The following is an 18,760-nucleotide window of genomic DNA, read 5'->3' as shown; positions in this document are numbered from 1 at the left end:
ATTGCGAGGCTACCTTCTTCGGTTTCGCAATGTCTGCGGGAGGAGATTTTTGCGGTTAAAAATTTTGAAAACAAAACACAAATGGCCCTTCCTTTCATTGAATTTGTGTCGTTTTCAGCTCTCACTTGAATAAGATTTTACCTAGGGGTGACAATTGGGGGTGAAAATTGGCTTCTTTATCGTATTCGTATACAAAAATTTCAATTCTTATACACCTCATTAAGTGTTCATGTCAAAAAATTTCAATTCTGATCCAACTCATTCAACGTTCCTGTGTTGGCAAAAGTGTTTGCTGACACTAGCCGACTACGGAGATGGTGGTGGATTGAGATAGGGGAAGTAAGAAGAAGAAATGAATGATGGTAATTGTTTTTGTATATTTTTTAGTATTTTAAAGTGTATATTTTAAAAATTTTAAGAAATTTTTTGAGATTATAGTAATTAAAACTGTTAAAAAATTTGTAAGAGAAGCATTCGGTAAAAAAACTCTTTTTCCAAACAGATCCATAACCACTCTTTCAATTAAAAATAAAATATCATATTTGTCATTCAATATAATTTAAAAACATAAAAAGGATAGGCACTTTAATAAAAGACCAACATTAGTGGTACTTCCCTTCCAAAACTCCCAAACAAGGGATAATTTCAGAAACCTTCCTTGAGATTTTTGACTATTTTACTGGCCTTCTTTCAAATTTTAAAAATTACTCTAATTTCCTTTGAGATTAATTACATTGTAACATTTAGACCCAATCGATAATTAAAAAGTGATATTAGAAGAGAGAAGATAATATAATTTCATCATTATCCCTCATCTATTACATTATTTAATTAATTTAATCGTAATCCATACATTAAAAAATGTACTAAATTTTGATGTTTATCATTAGGGATCAAATCATATATAGTATCAAAAAAGTAGTATATCTTTTTTTATTTTTCACTTAATACAATATCCAAATTACACTTTTCAATTACATACTCATTATCAAACATAATCAACAATAAATAATCAAAAAATTTGCAACCAAAATATTGCAGAGAGCAAATTTTAACATCATAAATATTCTTGTGTAGTTGTTGAAATTTTTATGGTATTAAACTTCACATTTTGTAATATTTTAGTTACAGATTTTTTTATTATTATTTGTAGTTGATTATGTTTGATAATGACTTTCTCACTAAGAAGAGCAATTTATATCTTATATTAATTAAAATATACAGAATGATATACTATTTTTGATGTCATATGTGATTTAATCTCTAATGATAAACATCAAATTCTATTATTTTTTTATTAATGCTTGGACGGGTATTAGATTAATTAAATAATTTAGTAAATCAAGAACAACAATGAAATCATATTATTTTCTCTCTTTTATATTATTTTTTAATTGTTGGTTGGAGGTATATATCACAAGATAATAAATCTCAAGAGAGATTAGTGTATTTTTTTAAAATCTAAAGGGAGCCCAGTGGAATAGTTAGAAACTTTAGGGACGTTTATGAAATTATCCCCAAGCAACTAGGGTTTCTCTGCACTTCCATTCTCTGCTTTTCTTTTTTAATTTAACCTTTCTCATCTTTTCTTTTCTATCCTAAACTCCCAAACTAAGCCCTAGGGTTTTTGACGTCGCGCCGTCGTTTCTCCAAACCCCTCAGGCAACGAAATGGTAAGGCGGCTCTTCACCACCAAGTTATTTCTGTCTTCTCGATGATGATTGTTGCTGATACACATATATGCAGATGCTGCATTCTAATTTCCAATCTTTCGTTTGGTTTTGAAAAAACCGACAACTCTCTGACATTTTGATTCCTTTGTGTTGTCATTGATGGATGATTTTTTTGTTTTGAAGGCTCCAAAGAGAGGTGCGAGGGCTCCAGCTGCAGTGGCGAGGAGGAAAACCGAGAAGGTGGCGAATCCTCTGTTCGAGAAGCGTCCGAAGCAGTTCGGAATTGGAGGAGCCCTCCCACCGAAGAAGGATCTCACCAGGTTCGTCAAATGGCCTCTCAACGTCCGGATCCAGAGGAAGAAGAGGATCCTCAGGCAGCGCTTGAAGGTTCCTCCGGCGCTCAACCAGTTCTCCAAGACTCTCGACAAAAATCTTGGTCACCTCTCCCTCACTCGCTTTTTATTTATTATGTTGTTTCCCTTTTTTCTTAATGTTATAATATGATTTTTATCGGGACTCTGAGTTCTTCACCTTGATTGCACCATCTTGACAACCCTGGTCTGGTATTTTACTGCTATAAAGAAAAATCCAGTTATTTTCTTGACATAAATCTGTGCTCTCTCGCATATTGATCACCTATTGCATTTGTAATCCTACTTCAAATGCTTACTCATTCTTATTCTCCCCCCCCCCCCGGGCGGATGATTGCGTAGAATAGGATCCCATGGTTGAGCAGGGCAAACGGTGTTGCTGTGACTAAATAGGAAATGAAATCTTTACGTAAATTTAAAAATCATTCTTTTATGGTTCTTATCCAACTCGATATGCCAGATGTGGTAAATAGAAAGAAATTGAGGTTGCTCGGAGCATAATATTTGTACATGGTAACTGTAGTTTGTTTTCCCCTATAATCTCTTGGATTACTAGAAACTGAGTCGTAATGTTTTGCTCTATCTGTTGTCATGAAATTGGTAAAAGCTAATAATTTGCTGTGGTAGATTTGAGGGAGTCTCTAATTTTGTCCCTATTTTATTAATACCAGTCAAGGAGATATCTTGTTTCCTTTCGGGGTTGCCATTTCACTGCTTCGTTTTTTCTCTTGCCAATGTATGTATTTTCTGATGCTTCCTTTGATATGCAGCAACAAATCTGTTCAAGATGCTTCTCAAGTACAGGCCTGAAGACAAGGCAGCCAAAAAAGAGCGTCTTCTCAAGAGAGCTCAAGCTGAGGCTGAAGGGAAAGCTTCTGATGCTAAGAAGCCAATTGTTGTCAAATACGGTTTAAAGCATGTGACGTACCTTGTTGAGCAGGTCTTTATCCTACTTTTCTTCTATACTCTGTTGGTTTTCTGTAGTGTCTCACTCTTGGTAGTGCAAGCTGTGGCTCATAGAAATTATTTTCTGCAGAACAAGGCACAATTGGTGGTTATTGCTCACGATGTGGACCCAATTGAGTTGGTTGTTTGGCTTCCTGCTTTGTGCAGAAAGATGGAAATTCCCTATTGTATTGTGAAGGGAAAATCGCGATTGGGAGCGGTAAGTTTCCCTCTTTGTGGAGCCTTTTTGGAAGCTTTTATTGTAGCCAGGACTGATGTAATTCACACTCTCTCGCAGATTGTTCATAAGAAAACTGCATCAGTTTTGTGCCTGACCTCAGTGAAGAATGAAGATAAATTGGAGTTCTCGAAAATTTTGGAGGCCATTAAGGTGATGCATAATTTCGTACAGGTTGTACAAGTAATGATATTTGCTTGCCCTAAAAGCTCATCTGACATTATGATTTCTCCTGACAGGCTAACTTCAATGATAAATACGAGGAGTACAGGAAAAAGTGGGGTGGTGGAGTCATGGGGTCCAAATCTCAAGCAAAAACCAAGGCGAAGGAGAAGCTTCTTCAAAAGGAAGCCGCTCAGAGGATGTCTTAGAAAGAGCGATTTTCCTCCTTGTCCTGATTTTTATTTGCGGCTTTAGATTTTTTGCTTCTGACATACATATGTATTTTTGGTAGACATTTATTTGGCATGTTTGATTATCAAAACTTCGTGCAATAGTTAAATTTTGTGTTGACTGCTTGCTTTATGAATGGTAGTTGTTTCCTTGAGTTGTGGCTAATGGTATCGGAGAACCATAAATGATGTTGGCCGAGTTTATAATTGGCATTGAGCGCGGTTTGGTTGGTCATATTTGGGCCGCTTGACTGGTGAGAAAGAACTGTGTGTTAAGGACCTGCGGACTAGTTTGAGAGTTTAGGAAGGGAAAGAGAAAGAAGGCAAAACTTTTAATGGGGAGAGAGGGGAAGAGAGTATCTCTCTTAAGTTGTTTGGGAGTATTGGCTGGAAAATGTCATAATGTTGGACCTTTGCTCATGTTCCATTCTCGTTGTCTGTTTGAATTATATGTCAGGGACAAATATGAGGTTTAATAGTTCCCTTATTTAAGTGTTCATTCCACCTCTTCCCGCTAATGGGAGGGGAAAAAAGTGGGAGTGGGTAGGCTTAAGAATTCTTCCACTTCTCTTGGGAAATGTTTATTTATTTAGTTTGGGAGAATGAATGTTTATTTTTCCCTTTGAAATATAAACATTTTCATTAAAACATTTAGTACCCAATAAGCCAATTGATTTTTTTATGAGGCTGAAAATGCCAAATGGGCATTGAGGTCGTGGATCTCCCTGTAAAGATGAATCAGGGAGATCTGTCTGGTCTTGAGAGGCTGGTCAGCATGCAGCTTATTTGGTTGCTTAGATGGATATTCTTCTTAAATTGAGAAGAAAGAATCACGATCAGGAATTGGGTATGTCTACTACCGCCGGCTGCTCTGATATCAAGATTCCCTGTTGCAACTAGTCTTCCGTTCTTGCCTGTCACTGAACTGAATTTCGCAAGATCGTGGCGTCCTCTCTGCTATGTTTAGTGAATTTAATTGTTTGTCAATAATCGCCCTAAGGTCAATGCGGGTGGAGACTGCTGATGCTACTATACCACCAAGGATATGCTCTAGCTTGCAAAATGGATCAACTTAGGACCCTCTTAGGGTTGAAATCACATGTTACAAAGTAATACATAGGCTACTAAGGAAGTTAAATCCCATTTTCACAGTTTGTAAAGCTTAGATTACGCAGAAAGAGTTGATTAATACGAGATCCTCGTATTACCCTTTGTGCGGAGATATAGATCATGCTCAATCTCTCTAGTTGGCTCAGCATGATGGTTTTAAAAAATAAGAGATTAAGCAGGGGACACAGCCAAAAGTTTTAGCCTCAGTTTCAGCACTGATCATTGTGCATATTTACATGACAACAGTGAGACATATATAATACACGTCAATAATGAGATTAAAAATAGTGAGATACACATATATACAAACCTACTCAGCTATTACAGATTAAACAATTTACGTTTCATTTTATTCTTCACAAAATCTAGAGCTACTTGGATACAAGCCAAATTAAATGCCAGTTCTCGCTTTTCTTTCTGCTTGGCCTGGTGCTGGTTGGAAAAAAAAAAAAAAGGAATAAATGGCAGAGATAACTCTTTAGGTATTCGACAGCAGTACTTCCCCTGACCGCGAGAGGACGATGTATTATCCTGAAGGAGGATAAACATTGGATCATTGTCAGAAAGACTAAGCTTGTTTTGAACTGTCTTGTTTACTTTTAACTGGTTTTTTTAGCTGATTTTAAGCTAAACAAAGTCAATCAAGGTAAGGCAGCCTTTTTCCAACAATGGCTTCTCTTTGAGTAGCTTAGAAAGGTTTGAGCAGATTAGGACAGGCCCTAAAAGCATTAAGACTTAAAACTGGTGATTGCCACATGTATTCCAATTTTACCACCTCAAGAAAAAGCCCACTTCAGCCCTTGCTACCGCAATGATCAAAGAGTTTTGACAAAGCAACAACTGTTTTAGCAAGGACTAGGTACCTCGAGTGCCATGGTGCTTGAGGTTCTCATTTTCCTTGGTTTGAAATTCTTGCCAACAGCAGAAAACAGTGAAAAAGGGGGAAAAAAATCTCACACTATGCAAAGCCAAGATAAGCGTACAAGCCAAAAGAAGATCCACCTACATAGGCTACATTCCCTGGACAAGCCGCCAAAAGACTTTCACGCGGCAATTTCTTCAAGAACTACTAAACAGATCTCATTCTCAGTCAATTGAACTACTAACGGTTGCGGATTTCACAAGTTGGAAATACCGTCAGTCGATGAATTGAATGTGCAAGAGAAAAGGCGGTGAGGAATTGGTACAGGGCCAGTTTAGCTTCGAGTAGGTCCTCGGCTTGTAATATCCCTGGTTCCAGAACCACATCCGACGGGATAGAAATCAAATCAAGGGCAAGCAAATACGTCCACCTACAGCCTTAACGCTTTGAATTATGGACCCTCTTCGAGAAACATTGCCTTGTGCGAGAATTAATTACGTAGTAACTAGTTGATAACCCTTCTCATCTTAATTTTACTAGTCATTTTACTCTTGTTACTGCCATTGGCTGCTGCCTTTTTGCCCCATTCTTTGTCGCCAATCTAGCAACTGCAGTCTACAGCCAAAATGCAGTTTCTGTGATGACCCTAATTTGCAGCATTTCTGCTAGAGATACAAAAAATACGATTTACGTAACTTTTTTATCCTTTTTTTTTGGCTGTACTATGCTTTTAATACCATTTCAGTAGTTACGTATTTGCCGCTGAAAAAGGATTATTTCCTCTTAGGTAAAGTTTATCTTTTTGCTGTTTGGATTGCAAATTTATCTCAAATAATATTTCGCTTGCATCATAAACACATCTCCCAATCCACCTTTTTATATTCTCAACTACTTTTTATCTCACATACATCACATCACAAAAAGTGCTACAGTAATTATTCCAAATAATATTTCAAATAATACTCCATCCAAACACATGTTAATTTTTCCTTTTATGCATTTAGTAAGTGCTTCAACATCTAAATACGATTAGATTATAAACCTTTGTGACATATGCGGGGGATCACTCAATTATTCATATCTCCAACCATAATAATCACAACGAGTTGAGTTCTAACATTATTACTGATTACATTTTCCAATCAAAGAAATTCAGACGGCAATTAAACATGAGTTTCACGTTGATGTGTCATATAAGAAGGCCTGGTATGCTCAACAACATGCCATTAATATCGTGTATGGCTATTTGCCCACCTCCATAGTTAAACTTTTTATATATATACGGGAATTAGTGACGGTAAATCTAAGCATGTCTGTAGTTTGGAAATACCATCCACATAGTATTATTGGCTGCACAATTTTTCACTTTGTGTTTTGTGCGTTTGACAGCGCCATCCCAATTGCTACCAATTAATGCATGCATATAGTATTTATTTTTTTTTTTCGATACGATAGCTTCCTACATTATGGAGAGGGGGAGGACCTGAAGAAGTTCTGGGGTAAGCCGGAGGAGACTGAACCACCATCGGACCAGACGGGTGCATCTGAATTTTTTAAGCAATGCCACATTTAATTGTGACAAATTAGTGAGAGGCAAGATTTGAATCCTTGCCTCCCATGCCACATTTAATGCATTGGTGGTAGCCGCTTGCCCAAAGGCTAGTGGTTAATGCATGCATATAGTATACACTTTCAATAATTTTAGGGTTTATGTGATATTTTTAACATTTTAAGGACACTAAGTAAAATTATCAAAAACCTCAAGTGAGATTTCTAAAATTATCCCCAGTATAAAAACAGGAGTTGTGGGGTTTGTGGAGCGGATTGTGGATTTTTGTTGGGTTGAAAAAGAGAGTGTGGGTAGCTATTAGCTTTTTTACATCGCCATCTGTATGCTGTTCCGAATGGCTACAGGTTCTGCAAAATTTTCCACACAGCACATACATTGGAGATGCAACTGCCTTACCACTCCACAAGATTTGGGACAAGAGGCACATTGACGAATGAATTTCATACCGAAATATTTTTTTTCATGTAAAACTTCCCTAATTTCTATTATTAAAATTTCTCACTTCAAATTTCATGACACTCTAGGATGATTTTTTTTGCATTTTTTAGTATTTTAAAGTGTATATTTTAAAATTTTTTAGAAATTACTGTTATTAAAGTTGTTAAAAGACTTGTAGGTTAAAACTTTGATAAAAAAAACTCCTTTGCCAAACAAGCCCATAACCAATCTTACAACTAAAAATGAAATTTCATATTTGCCCTTCAAATATAATTTAAAAACATAAAAAGACAAGCACTTTAGTAAAAGACCAACAGTAGTGATGTTTCCATTCCAAAACTCCTAAACAACGCAGTTAGGGTTTTTAAATTTTTTATAACATACTCAATCCAATTCAAATTATATGATTAAAATACTCATTTTAGGAAATAGAAAATAATTTCTTTCCAATAATGTCCTTTTATTGCCTTAATTTTTTTAATTGTTCGTGTAATAATCATATGTTAAAAATAAGGACAAAAACTATGAAAATGTTCTTTTTTTAAAGGAACAATGTATAATAATTGCAACCATAAACAATATATTTTTTTTTAAATACAAACAAATAATAAAATTTTATTTAACATGTTTTCAAATTACAAAGTAATTTTTTCCTTTAAGCTTTGTCTATTTGGTACTTCACGGTCACGTAGGAAGAAAGAAACCCGATATTATTCTGATTGTTTATTTGACAAAAATGTAGAATTCTTCTACAAAAGTGTTGCAATTAAGGAGGCTAGTTAAAATCTAAAAACTTTAGAATTTATCCAACCTTTATTTATCCATATGTTTATCACATGCCCTTAGATTATTAAATGAGAAAAATCTTTCTTTTTATGTAACATATTTTGTTTGAAATTAATAAAATTTATGAACTATTTAAAATATTTAATTTTTATTTATTTGAATCAATGGCTTGAAAATTTAGAAAAGGGGAAAATTTTTAAATTATATTATAGAATTTATTTGAGATATTTAGAAGATGAAAAAGTTATTTTTTCCATATCTTTACAATATTTCAAATAGTTTTTAAATACTTTGTTAATTATTTATTATTTTCCAATTTAAAATTTTGTCTCCAAATTATAGATAAGATTTGTTAAAAAATTTCTTAACTCTAAACATATAATTTTTTTACTAAAAAACACATCCATCAAGTTTTCAAATATGAAAGGATTTTAAATTGATTTGTGATTACAACTAAGGAATCACATAAAAAGGCAACTTTGGAATGAAATAATTTTCTCTTTCCTAAACATGGTATTTTAATGATATAATTTGAATCGGGTTGAAAATGTTACAAAAATTTGAAAATAAGGGGATAAGTGATATTTTTAAAAATTTAAAGGTGTTAAATAAAATTATAAAAAATCTCAAGGAGATTTCTTAAATTATCCCCAACATAAAAACAAGAGGTGTAGGGTTTGTGGAATGGATTGTGGTTTTTGTTGGGTTGAAAAAAAAGGTGAAGGTAGTCTTTGTAATCTGTTTGGATGGAAGGAAAAGAAAGAAGAAGAAAGGATTTGGAGAAAAAAATTTGAAAATCATAAGTTTGGGAGTTTTTAAACGGGAGAATGAAAAGGAAAATAATGGAAATGAAAGGATTCTTTTCCTTTTAAAACACCTACTAACTTTTTCGACCAAAAGTGGGATGAAATGGAAGGAAAACTCAACCACTTTTGCAACTAAAAATTAAATATCATATTTGCCTTCAAATATTATTTAAAAACATAAAAAGGATAGGCACTTTAACAAAATAGCAACATTAGTAATGTTTCCTTTCCAAAACTCCCAAACACGGGATAATTTCAGAAACCTTCCCTGAGATTTGTGACTATTTCACTCGCGTCCCTACAAATTTTAAAAATTACACTAATCTCTCTTAAGATTAATTACATTGTAACATTTAGGCCTAATCGATAATTAAAAAGTGATATTGGGAGAGAGAAAATAATATGATTTCATCATTACTCCTCATCTACTACATTATTTAATTAATTTAATCCTAACCCACACATTAAAAAAAGCACTAAAATTTGTTATTTATCATTAGAGACTAAATCACATATAGTATCAAAAAATAACATATCATTTTATATTTTTCACTTAATACAAGATCAAAATTACACTTTTTAGTTACATATTTATTGTCAAACATGATCAACAATAAATAATCAAAAAATTTGCAACCAAAATATTACAGAGAATAAACTTTAACATCATAAATATTCTTGTCAATATAATAAAGTTAGTTGCTGAAATTTTTATGGTATTGAACTTCGCATTTTGTAATATTTTGGTTACAAATTTTTTTGATTATTTGCAATTGATTATGTATGATATTGGTTTTGTGACTAAAAAGAGCAATTTATATCTTACATTAATTAAAATATATATAATGATATATTATTTTTGATACCATATGTGATTTGATTTCTGATGATAAACCTTAAATTCTAATATTTTTTTGTTAATGTTTGGACGAGTATTAGATTAATTAAATAATTTGGAAAATTAGGGGCAATGGTGAAATCATATTATTTTCTCTCTTCTATATCATTTTTTAATTGTTGATTGGACGTAAATGTTACAAGATGATAAATCTCAAGAGAGATTAATGTAGTTTTTAAAATCTAAAAAGAGACCAGTAAAATAATCAGAAACTTTAAAGGAGGTTTCTGAAATTATCCCCAAACAACTAGGGTTCTCTTCAATTCTTTTCTTTGCTTTTCATTTTTAATTAACCTTTCTAATCTTTTCTTTTCTATCCTCAACTTCCAGAGGCTTTGTTTGGGAGCTGAGAATTTGGTCCAGAATGTTTGGATAGAATATTATTTGGAATAATTACTGTATTACTTTTTTTGATGTGATGTATATGAGATAAAAATGTTATTGAAAATATAAAAAGATGGGTTGAAAAATGTGTTTATAATGCAAATAAAATATTATTTGAAATAATCTGCTATCCAAACACTTCCTTAGTTTTCCTTTTTTTTGTTAGTTTTTAGTAAAAAAAGAAAAGAAAGGAAATGGGAGAATTTCGAAGGATAAAAAGTAGCCAAAATTTTTCCTTCCAAATTGGACGAAAATGAAAAGAAATTTTGAGGAAACTTGTCAAATTTTTTGAAAATGCCCATTTTATCCTTAAAATGGTTTTGAATAAATATTTAATGACTTTCATATCCAAAATCATTTTACTAATTCTAAAAACTCCCAAATAATATAAGGAAAATTTGCCAATTTGGTCCCTAACATTTTCACAAAAAAAACTTTTTTAGTCCCCAACATTTAAAATCATCCAGAATCGTTCCTAACATATAAATTATGATCCATTTTGATCCAAATGCTCGTATTTACTCATTTTTCCGACTGAAAATAGCACGTCTCTCTCACGTGGGCATATTTTTAAGAGTAAAATCAAAAAACGCACTTCATTTCCGATTGAAAACAAAAGTATCTCTTTTCACCTTTCCCCCTAAAACTACAGTTACATAAAACTGTGCCACCACCGCCACCCCCTGCTGCCTCTCCCGTCATCTGTAATCATATCACCCCCTCCTCCCCTACAAGCATCACCTTCCTCTCCCTTTGGCACAGCACCTCCCTCTCCAACTCTTTCACCTTCTCCTCCTCTACCAATTGTAGTTTCATCACTATCTATCTCAGTTTCTCCACCTCATCCCACTATAGAGTCACAACTCACCACCCATCCCTCTCCTGCATTACCTCCTGTATCGCCACTTGCTTCTTCCCAAGTTCCATCCTTGTTAAATCCCCCTTCCACTTTCGATTGCATCTCCTCTTCTCATCACCACATCTCTTATTCCACATTCTCTCCCTGCCTCCCGGAATAATACATCCCAAACTGATGCTCCAATTAGCTCAGCCTTACTAGCAATTGTCCCTGAGAAACCCACTACAAGATCAACTACATCTGCTCCAAATATTAATGCAATCACAATATCCAGAAATGGTGGGGGCATGAAGGGCAAAGTTGTTATGGCTAGGGCTGCAAACGAATCGAGCCGCTCGCGAGCGGCTCGAGTCAAGCTCGAGTTGAGCTCGATTAATATCGAGCTCGAGCCGGCTCGAGCTCGAACTCGAGCTCAGAATATTAAGCTCGTTAGCTTGCGAGCCTTGAGTATATATATATATATATATATATATTTTATTTTTTTTATTTAATAATAAAATTACGTATATTATATATATATTTTTATTTTCATAGTAAAATTACGTATATATCCTTAATATTTTATTATTTATTAACAAAAAAAATATTATTTTATTATTTATTAACAAAAAAATATTATTTTATTTATTTTTTAATAAATAAAATAATTTTTTTTATTTTTTCGAGCGTTTGAGTCGAGCTCGAGTTCGAAATTGCCGGCTCGTCGAGTTCGAGCTTGGTAAAATTCAGTCGAGACTCGACTCGATTAGCTCAAAACTCGACTAGACTCGACTCGACTCGTTTGCAGCCCTAGTTATGGCAATTGAATTTGTGGGCTTTGTAGCAATTGGTCTTGTGGTGCTTGGTGTTTGGTTGGCACGAAAGCAAAAGAAAAAAGGGCCCTATTCAACATTAGGTATATAATACCTTCTCCATATGCTTCCTCCCAAAATTCAGGGAGAAAACTAGAGTTTTTTATGACTGTAATTTTAGGAAAAAAAGTGAAAAAGGTTACTTTTACTTTCAATCGAGAATGAAGTGTGTTTCCCGGTTTTGCCCTTAAAAATATGCTCACGTGAGAGAAGCGTGCTATTTTCAGTCAGAGAAATGAGCAAATAAGAGCATTAAGACCAAAATGGATCATAATTTATATGTTAGGGATGATTCTGATTGATTTTAAATATTGGGTACTAAAAAAGTTTTTTGTGAAAATATTAGGAACCAATTTGGCAAATTTCTCATAACATGAGTCTTTCCTTCCTATTCTTCCTATTCTCTTCTCGTCTCTCGTAACTTGAGTCTTTCCTTCTCTTCTTTTTTCTATCCTAAACTCCCAAACTAAGCCTAGGGTTTTTGGCGCCGTCGTTCTCCAAACTCCTCGGGCAAAGAAAAATGGTAAGGCGGTTCTTCGCCACCGAGTTATTTCTGTGTCATCGATGATGATTGTTGCTGATACACATATATGCAGATGTTGGATTCTAATTTCCAATCTTTCGTTTGGTTATGAAAAAACCGATACTTCACTGACATTTTGATTTCTTTGTGTTGTCATTGATGGATGATTTTTTTTGTTTCGAAGGCTCCAAAGAGAGGTGCGAGGGCTCCAGCTGCAGTGGCGAGGAGGAAAACCGAGAAGGTGGCGAATCCTCTGTTCGAGAAGCGTCCGAAGCAGTTCGGAATTGGAGGAGCCCTCCCACCGAAGAAGGATCTCACCAGGTTCGTCAAATGGCCTCTCAATGTCCGGATCCAGAGGAAGAAGAGGATCCTCAGGCAGCGCTTGAAGGTTCCTCCGGCGCTCAACCAGTTCTCCAAGACTCTCGACAAAAATCTTGGTCACCTCTCTCTCCCTCACTCGCTTTTTATTTATTATGTTGTTTCCCTTTTTTCTTAATGTTATAAGATGGTTTTTATCGGGACTCTGAGTTCTTCACCTTGATTGCACCATCTTGACAACCCTGGTCTGGTATTTTACTGCTATAAAGAAATATCCAGTTATGTTCTTGACATAAATCTGTGCTCTCTCGCATATTGATCACCTATTGCATTTGTAATCCTACTTCAAATGCATACTCATTCGTATCCTCTTTCCCCTGATGATTGTGTAGAATAGGATCCCATTCCTTTTTCCCTGATCATTATTGGTTGAGCAGGGCAAACGGTGTTGCTGTAACTAAATAGGAAACGAAATCTTTACGTAAATTTAAAAATCATTCTTTTATGGTTCCTAGCCAACTGGATATGCCAGATGTGATAAATAGAAAGAAATTGAGGTTGCTCGGATCATAATATTTGTACATGGTAACTGTAGTTTGTCTTCCCCTATAATCTCTTGGATTACTAGAAACTGAGTCGTAGTGTTTTGCGCTATCTGTTGTCATGAAATTGGTAAAAGCTAATAAGTTGCCTTGGTAGATTTAAGGGAGTCTCTAATTGTGTCCCTATCTTATTAATACCAGTCAAGGAGATATCTTGTTTCCTTTTGGGGTTGCCATTTCGCTGCTTCGTTTTTTCTCTTGCCAATGTATGTATTCTCTGATGCTTCCTTTGATATACAGCAACAAATCTGTTCAAGATGCTTCTCAAGTACAGGCCTGAGGACAAGGCAGCCAAAAAAGAGCGTCTTCTCAAGAGAGCTCAAGCTGAGGCTGAAGGGAAAGCTTCTGATGCTAAGAAGCCAATTGTTGTCAAATACGGTTTAAAGCATGTGACGTACCTTGTTGAGCAGGTCTTTATCCTACTTTTCTTCTATACTCTGTTGGTTTTCTGTAGTGTCTCACTCTTGGTAGTGCAAGCTGTGGCTCATAGAAATTATTTTCTGCAGAACAAGGCACAATTGGTGGTTATTGCTCACGATGTGGACCCAATTGAGTTGGTTGTTTGGCTTCCTGCTTTGTGCAGAAAGATGGAAATTCCCTATTGTATTGTGAAGGGAAAATCGCGATTGGGAGCGGTAAGTTTCCCTCTTTGTGGAGCCTTTTTGGAAGCTTTTATTGTAGCCAGGACTGATGTAATTCACACTCTCTCGCAGATTGTTCATAAGAAAACTGCATCAGTTTTGTGCCTGACCTCAGTGAAGAATGAAGATAAGTTGGAGTTCTCGAAAATTTTGGAGGCCATTAAGGTGATGCATAATTTCGTAGGGGTTGTACAAGTAATGATATTTCCTTGCCTTAAAAACTCATCTGACATTATGATTTCTCCTGACAGGCTAACTTCAACGATAAGTATGAGGAGTACAGGAAAAAGTGGGGTGGTGGAGTCATGGGGTCCAAATCTCAAGCAAAAACCAAGGCGAAGGAGAAGCTTCTTCAAAAGGAAGCCGCTCAGAGGATGTCTTAGAAAGAGCGATTTTCCTTGTCCTGATTTTTATTTGCGGCTTTAGATTTTTTGCTTCTGACATACATGTGTATTTTTGGTAGACATTTATTTGGCATGTTTGATTATCAAAGCTTCTGCAATAGTTAAATTTTGTGTTGACTGCTTGCTTTATGAATGGTAGTTGTTTCCATAAATGATGTTGGCCGAGTTTATAATTGGCATTGAGCGCGGTTTGGTTGGTCATATTTGGTCCGCTTGACTGGTGAGAAAAAACTGTGTGTTAAGTATCTGAGGACTAATTGGGTATGTCTACTACCGCCGGCTGCTCTGATATCAAGATTCCCCGCCCTTAACATTCCCTTGTTGCAACTAGTCTTCCGTTCTTGCCTGTCACTGAGCTGAATTTCGCAAGATCGTGTCGTCCTCTCTGCTATGTATAGTGACTTTAATTGTTTGTCAATAATCGCCTTAAGGTCAATGCGAGTGGAGACTGCTGATGCTACCATTCCAAGGATAAGCTCTAGCATGCAAAATGGATCAACTTAGGACGCTCTTAGGGTTGAAATCACATGTTTAAAGTAATACCAAGGCTACTAAGGAAGTTAAATCCCATTTTCAAAGTTTGTAAAGATTAGATTACGCAGAAAGAGCTGATTAATACCAGATACTCGTATTACCCTTTGTGAGGAGATATAGATCATGTTCAATCTCTCTAGTTGGCTCAGCATGAAGATTTTAAAAAATAAGAGATTAAGCAGGGGACACAGCCGAAGTTTTAGCCTCAGTTTCAGCACTGGTCATTGTGCATATTTACATGACAATAGCGAGACATATATACACAAACCTACTCAGCTATTATTACAGATTAAACAATTTACGTTTCACTTTATTCTTCACAAAATCTAGAGCTACTTGGATACAAGCCAAATTAAATGCCAGTTCTCGCTTTTCTTTCTGCTTGGCCTGGTGCTAGTTGGAAAAAAAAAGAAAGGAATAAATGGCAGAGATAACTCTTTAGGTACTCGACAGCAGTACTTCCCCTGACCGCGAGAGGACGATGTATTATCCTGGAGGAGGATAAACATTGGATCATTGTCAAAAAGACTAAGCTTGAAATCCATTAAGATTACTGCTGTGCATTTCCTTCTTGGAACCAGCTTCAAAAGTTCTGATGATTTTCTTGCAGCTGCTGAAATAACTTTACAATTGGCTTGAGCTTTGGTGAAGATGAAAATGACATTATGTCAGTGTGCAAAGCATGCAACATCAAAGGCGATTTATCTCCTATCTGCTCTAGGTGTTCACTGGCCAATGAAACCTCTCCAGCATCTGCTAAAAATTTCAGAAAGGTCATATGAGCTTCTAAATTTTCTATGCCACAGATGCAACTGGTAAGCAATTTGGAAGTAGGAACATATAAACCTGCAAGGTTCAAGGAAAAATCAATAAAAATGCATATTTAATAGAATATTATAGAAGAACAGAGAGTACTGAAAATAGGAATTGCTACTCATATAATGGACCTGTTCTAGGTTGCTTAACATGAGCAGATTACTCTTTCTTTTTTATGTATATGTATTTCACAACTAAAGGTTGTTTTGAGCTGTTCTTGTTTACTTTTAACTGGTTTTAGCTTATTTTAAGCTAAACAAAGTCAATCAAGATAAGGCAGTCCACGAGTGGCTTATGGGAAGAGCTTTTAGCTTAATTTTTTTTTCCCCAACAATGGCTTCTTTTTGAGTACCTTAGAAAGGTCTGAGCAGATTAGGACAGGCCCTAAAAGCATTAAGACTTAAAACTGGTGATTGGCACATGACAGGGAATGGGATCAATCACTCCACCATTGTGGCACTCCTAACAACTCCCATCATGGTTTGAGGCCAAGATAGGTGGCATTGGATCCTTAAGGAGTAATTGTCAATTAGGATATCAGTTAATAGGCAAGAGGTCTCCAGAGGGGGTTGGGAGCATAACGCCAAATGGGATAGCAATCCGGTTGAATTTGATCATGTGTTTTCACAGTTCAAGGCAATGATGCATCAAGGACAAATTTCATCCTGGAAGACTCCTAGAAGATGCCACACTCCAAAGACTGCTCTTAAATCTTATGATGACAAGCCACCCGATCCAGTTTATGTTTCCTAGGCGGAGAACAACTGAGTTGTTAGAAGCTCCAAGCGTTTGTCAATAGCTCCCAGTTCATTCACACAATAGCAACTAACAGGATGGAATCGCACCTTCTTTACAAAGGAAGAGGATGAATGCAATCAAAGTGGTCTGGCCAAGCTTCATATCCTGTTCAGCAGACTTGTTAAAAACTCTAACAGCAGTGTCCAGATGTTTAGCTCGACAAAGTCCTCCAAGGAGGGTTGTATATATTGTTACATCAGGTGCAACCCCTTTCTCAAACATGCAACAAAACAGCCTGTGAGCCTCATCAATCTCACCTATTTCAACGAACTTCTGGATAAAGATAGAGTAAGTCTGTACATTTCCATTGCAGCAATTTGTGAACATCTCATCCCACAATCTTTTTGCTGGGCGCAGTAAATCCTCCCTGCAGCAAGCTTCCAGAAGAGCATTGTAGCATGATACATCTGGAACCAAACCTTTCTTCTTCATCTCCTGCAGTGCCTGATAGGCTTCTTTAATTCTCCCAGCCTTGCACAAAAATGTAATTATCACGTTGTAACTCTGTGTGTCAACGAAGTACTCTTTTGCGGACAAAACTTGAAAAACCTCAACTAACTCGCTGGATCTCCCATGCTTACAGAGGTTCCTACCCAGATTGGTTAAAGTAAGAAGGGTTGGAAGCCCTTCTTTGTCAAGCATGAAATTCAGAAACGACACTGCACAATATGGATCAACAGTTGATACGGATCCTATTAAAGCATTAAGAGCGTCCTCCTCAAGGGGGAAATTTCCACTGATAATGACTTGAGCTACTTGTTTTGCTTCGCAAACAAGTCTCACAGATATCAAGGCAAATATAAATTGTCCATAGTCATTAGACCTGGGTGCCACCCCCAACTTCCGTTTCTTCTTCAACACATTCTGAACATCAACCACATTTCCCATCTCCCGTAATGCTTCCGCAACAGTTCTGTAAGCCAAGAAATCAGGTTTGTATTCTCTTACCCTCAGGTCATCCAACATAGGAATAGCATCAGGCGCTCTAGACTGAGAACTCAGCCCGTGAACAACCAAAAATGCAATGATTGACCGATTTAGCCGTGAAAACCCTATGTTCATATGAACCTCATCCAACAACTTCAACACCTGTCCCACTTGAGCATTTCTGCAAAACCTCCATACGAACACACCGAAACCAACTGTAGTCAAGGCGATGCCTCTGTGAAGCATTTCATCCAACACCTTGCGGGCATCGTTCAGGTTCCCCCCCTCGGAAGACAGAGCGGCGAGAAGTGAATTGCAGGTTTCAGATTGGATTTTGGAAGCCGCAGAATGGAGGAGTTGTTGGAAAATCGAGAAAGCAATATGGGTTTTCCTGCCTGCAAGGTGGGAGCAAATAAGGGACTGATAAACGCAAGGGTCAAGGTGGATATCGAGGGCTTTGACTTGCTTTAAGAGCATATCGACACTGTTGAATTGGCGGGCAATGGAGAGAGATTTGAGGACGGATTGGAAAGTAGCGGAAGTGTGCGAGAAGCCCGGCTGCTGAGAGGCCCAGTTGAAGAAGCCAAGAGCGAGAGAATGATGGTGGAGGAGGAAGGGATCGATGACTCGGGCTACCAGGGTCGGGTTCAATGAGTCGCGGCAACCGAGTCGGTGGAGGATTCGCTCCAGAGACGGAGTCCATGTCCGAGAAGGAGCAGTTTGGTTTGAAGCAGATATTAACGCGCGGCTTACCTGGCTGGGACCGGCTATCTCTCCCGACCAAGCTCGTCGCCTCATAATAGTATTAATAATTAGCAGTACTATAACAAAGCCACCCACCAACCGGCGAGTCTGGAAGATGCTGTTCTCACACACACTGCTACTGCTAGAAGCAGCTCAGTTCTCGTTCAACATTCCTTCGCGGCGGCCTTGTGCCTGATCTGAATGTAAGAACAACTTATATATTTTATTGTTCCGACGTTTAAGTTGTTGGAGCTAAATCTTTACAAGTCT

At 36.5% G+C, this 18,760-nt stretch overlaps 3 protein-coding genes across 7 annotated transcripts; 2 read left to right on the top strand and 1 right to left on the bottom strand.

Moving 5' to 3' along the window:
• Positions 1 to 1,562: 1,562 nt before the first annotated feature.
• On the top strand, positions 1,563 to 3,785 carry LOC113751495 (60S ribosomal protein L7a-1). 2 transcript variants are annotated; one of them, XM_027295526.1, is made up of 6 exons: positions 1,564 to 1,673; positions 1,857 to 2,109; positions 2,815 to 2,984; positions 3,081 to 3,209; positions 3,288 to 3,380; positions 3,467 to 3,785. In XM_027295526.1, the coding sequence occupies exons 1-6, from the start codon at positions 1,671 to 1,673 to the stop codon at positions 3,596 to 3,598; spliced, it is 780 nt and encodes a 259-aa protein (XP_027151327.1). In that variant the 5' UTR covers positions 1,564 to 1,670; the 3' UTR covers positions 3,599 to 3,785. The 2 variants fall into 2 exon arrangements, with proteins under 2 accessions (XP_027151326.1, XP_027151327.1); XM_027295525.1 differs by having other exon boundaries at positions 1,563 to 1,673; positions 2,815 to 3,209.
• An 8,808-nt stretch (positions 3,786 to 12,593) lies between these two features.
• Positions 12,594 to 14,800, top strand: LOC113751494 (60S ribosomal protein L7a-1). 2 transcript variants are annotated; one of them, XM_027295524.1, is made up of 6 exons: positions 12,595 to 12,706; positions 12,891 to 13,143; positions 13,867 to 14,036; positions 14,133 to 14,261; positions 14,340 to 14,432; positions 14,519 to 14,800. In XM_027295524.1, exons 1-6 carry the CDS (start codon positions 12,704 to 12,706, stop codon positions 14,648 to 14,650), a joined length of 780 nt encoding a protein of 259 aa, XP_027151325.1. In that variant the 5' UTR covers positions 12,595 to 12,703; the 3' UTR covers positions 14,651 to 14,800. The 2 variants fall into 2 exon arrangements, with proteins under 2 accessions (XP_027151324.1, XP_027151325.1); XM_027295523.1 differs by having other exon boundaries at positions 12,594 to 12,706; positions 13,867 to 14,261.
• A 575-nt stretch (positions 14,801 to 15,375) lies between these two features.
• On the bottom strand, positions 15,376 to 18,685 carry LOC113751492 (pentatricopeptide repeat-containing protein At5g14080). 3 transcript variants are annotated; one of them, XM_027295519.1, is made up of 2 exons: positions 16,867 to 18,685; positions 15,376 to 16,051 (listed from the first exon to the last, which is right to left on the bottom strand). In XM_027295519.1, the coding sequence occupies exons 1-2, from the start codon at positions 18,542 to 18,544 to the stop codon at positions 15,789 to 15,791; spliced, it is 1,941 nt and encodes a 646-aa protein (XP_027151320.1). In that variant the 5' UTR covers positions 18,545 to 18,685; the 3' UTR covers positions 15,376 to 15,788. The 3 variants fall into 3 exon arrangements, 2 of the variants coding, with proteins under 2 accessions (XP_027151320.1, XP_027151321.1); XM_027295520.1 differs by having other exon boundaries at positions 15,376 to 15,958; XR_003464827.1 differs by having other exon boundaries at positions 15,985 to 16,051; positions 16,374 to 18,685.
• Positions 18,686 to 18,760: the final 75 nt, after the last annotated feature.

This window comes from Coffea eugenioides, chromosome 11 (genome assembly GCF_003713205.1).
Source record: "Coffea eugenioides isolate CCC68of chromosome 11, Ceug_1.0, whole genome shotgun sequence".
In the NCBI taxonomy this organism is placed as follows: domain Eukaryota; kingdom Viridiplantae; phylum Streptophyta; class Magnoliopsida; order Gentianales; family Rubiaceae; genus Coffea; species Coffea eugenioides.
Note: the sequence above shows the minus strand (reverse complement) of the source record. Positions and strands in the feature narration are given on the sequence as shown.

What these genes read in the sequence shown, in the direction of transcription:
- LOC113751495 (XM_027295525.1), top strand. An exon ending in GAAAATCGCGATTGGGAGCG is followed by an intron (nt 3,210 to 3,287) that starts GTAAGTTTCCCT and finishes ACTCTCTCGCAG; the next exon opens with ATTGTTCATAAGAAAACTGC. An exon ending in AAATTTTGGAGGCCATTAAG is followed by an intron (nt 3,381 to 3,466) that starts GTGATGCATAAT and finishes TTCTCCTGACAG; the next exon opens with GCTAACTTCAATGATAAATA.
- LOC113751494 (XM_027295523.1), top strand. An exon ending in GACTCTCGACAAAAATCTTG is followed by an intron (nt 13,144 to 13,866) that starts GTCACCTCTCTC and finishes TTTGATATACAG; the next exon opens with CAACAAATCTGTTCAAGATG. An exon ending in GAAAATCGCGATTGGGAGCG is followed by an intron (nt 14,262 to 14,339) that starts GTAAGTTTCCCT and finishes ACTCTCTCGCAG; the next exon opens with ATTGTTCATAAGAAAACTGC.
- LOC113751492 (XM_027295519.1), bottom strand. Translation starts at nt 18,544, where the DNA reads ATGAGGCGACGAGCTTGGTCGGGAGAGATAGCCGGTCCCAGCCAGGTA. An exon ending in CCTCTTCCTTTGTAAAGAAG is followed by an intron (nt 16,052 to 16,866) that starts GTGCGATTCCAT and finishes TGAACCTTGCAG; the next exon opens with GTTTATATGTTCCTACTTCC.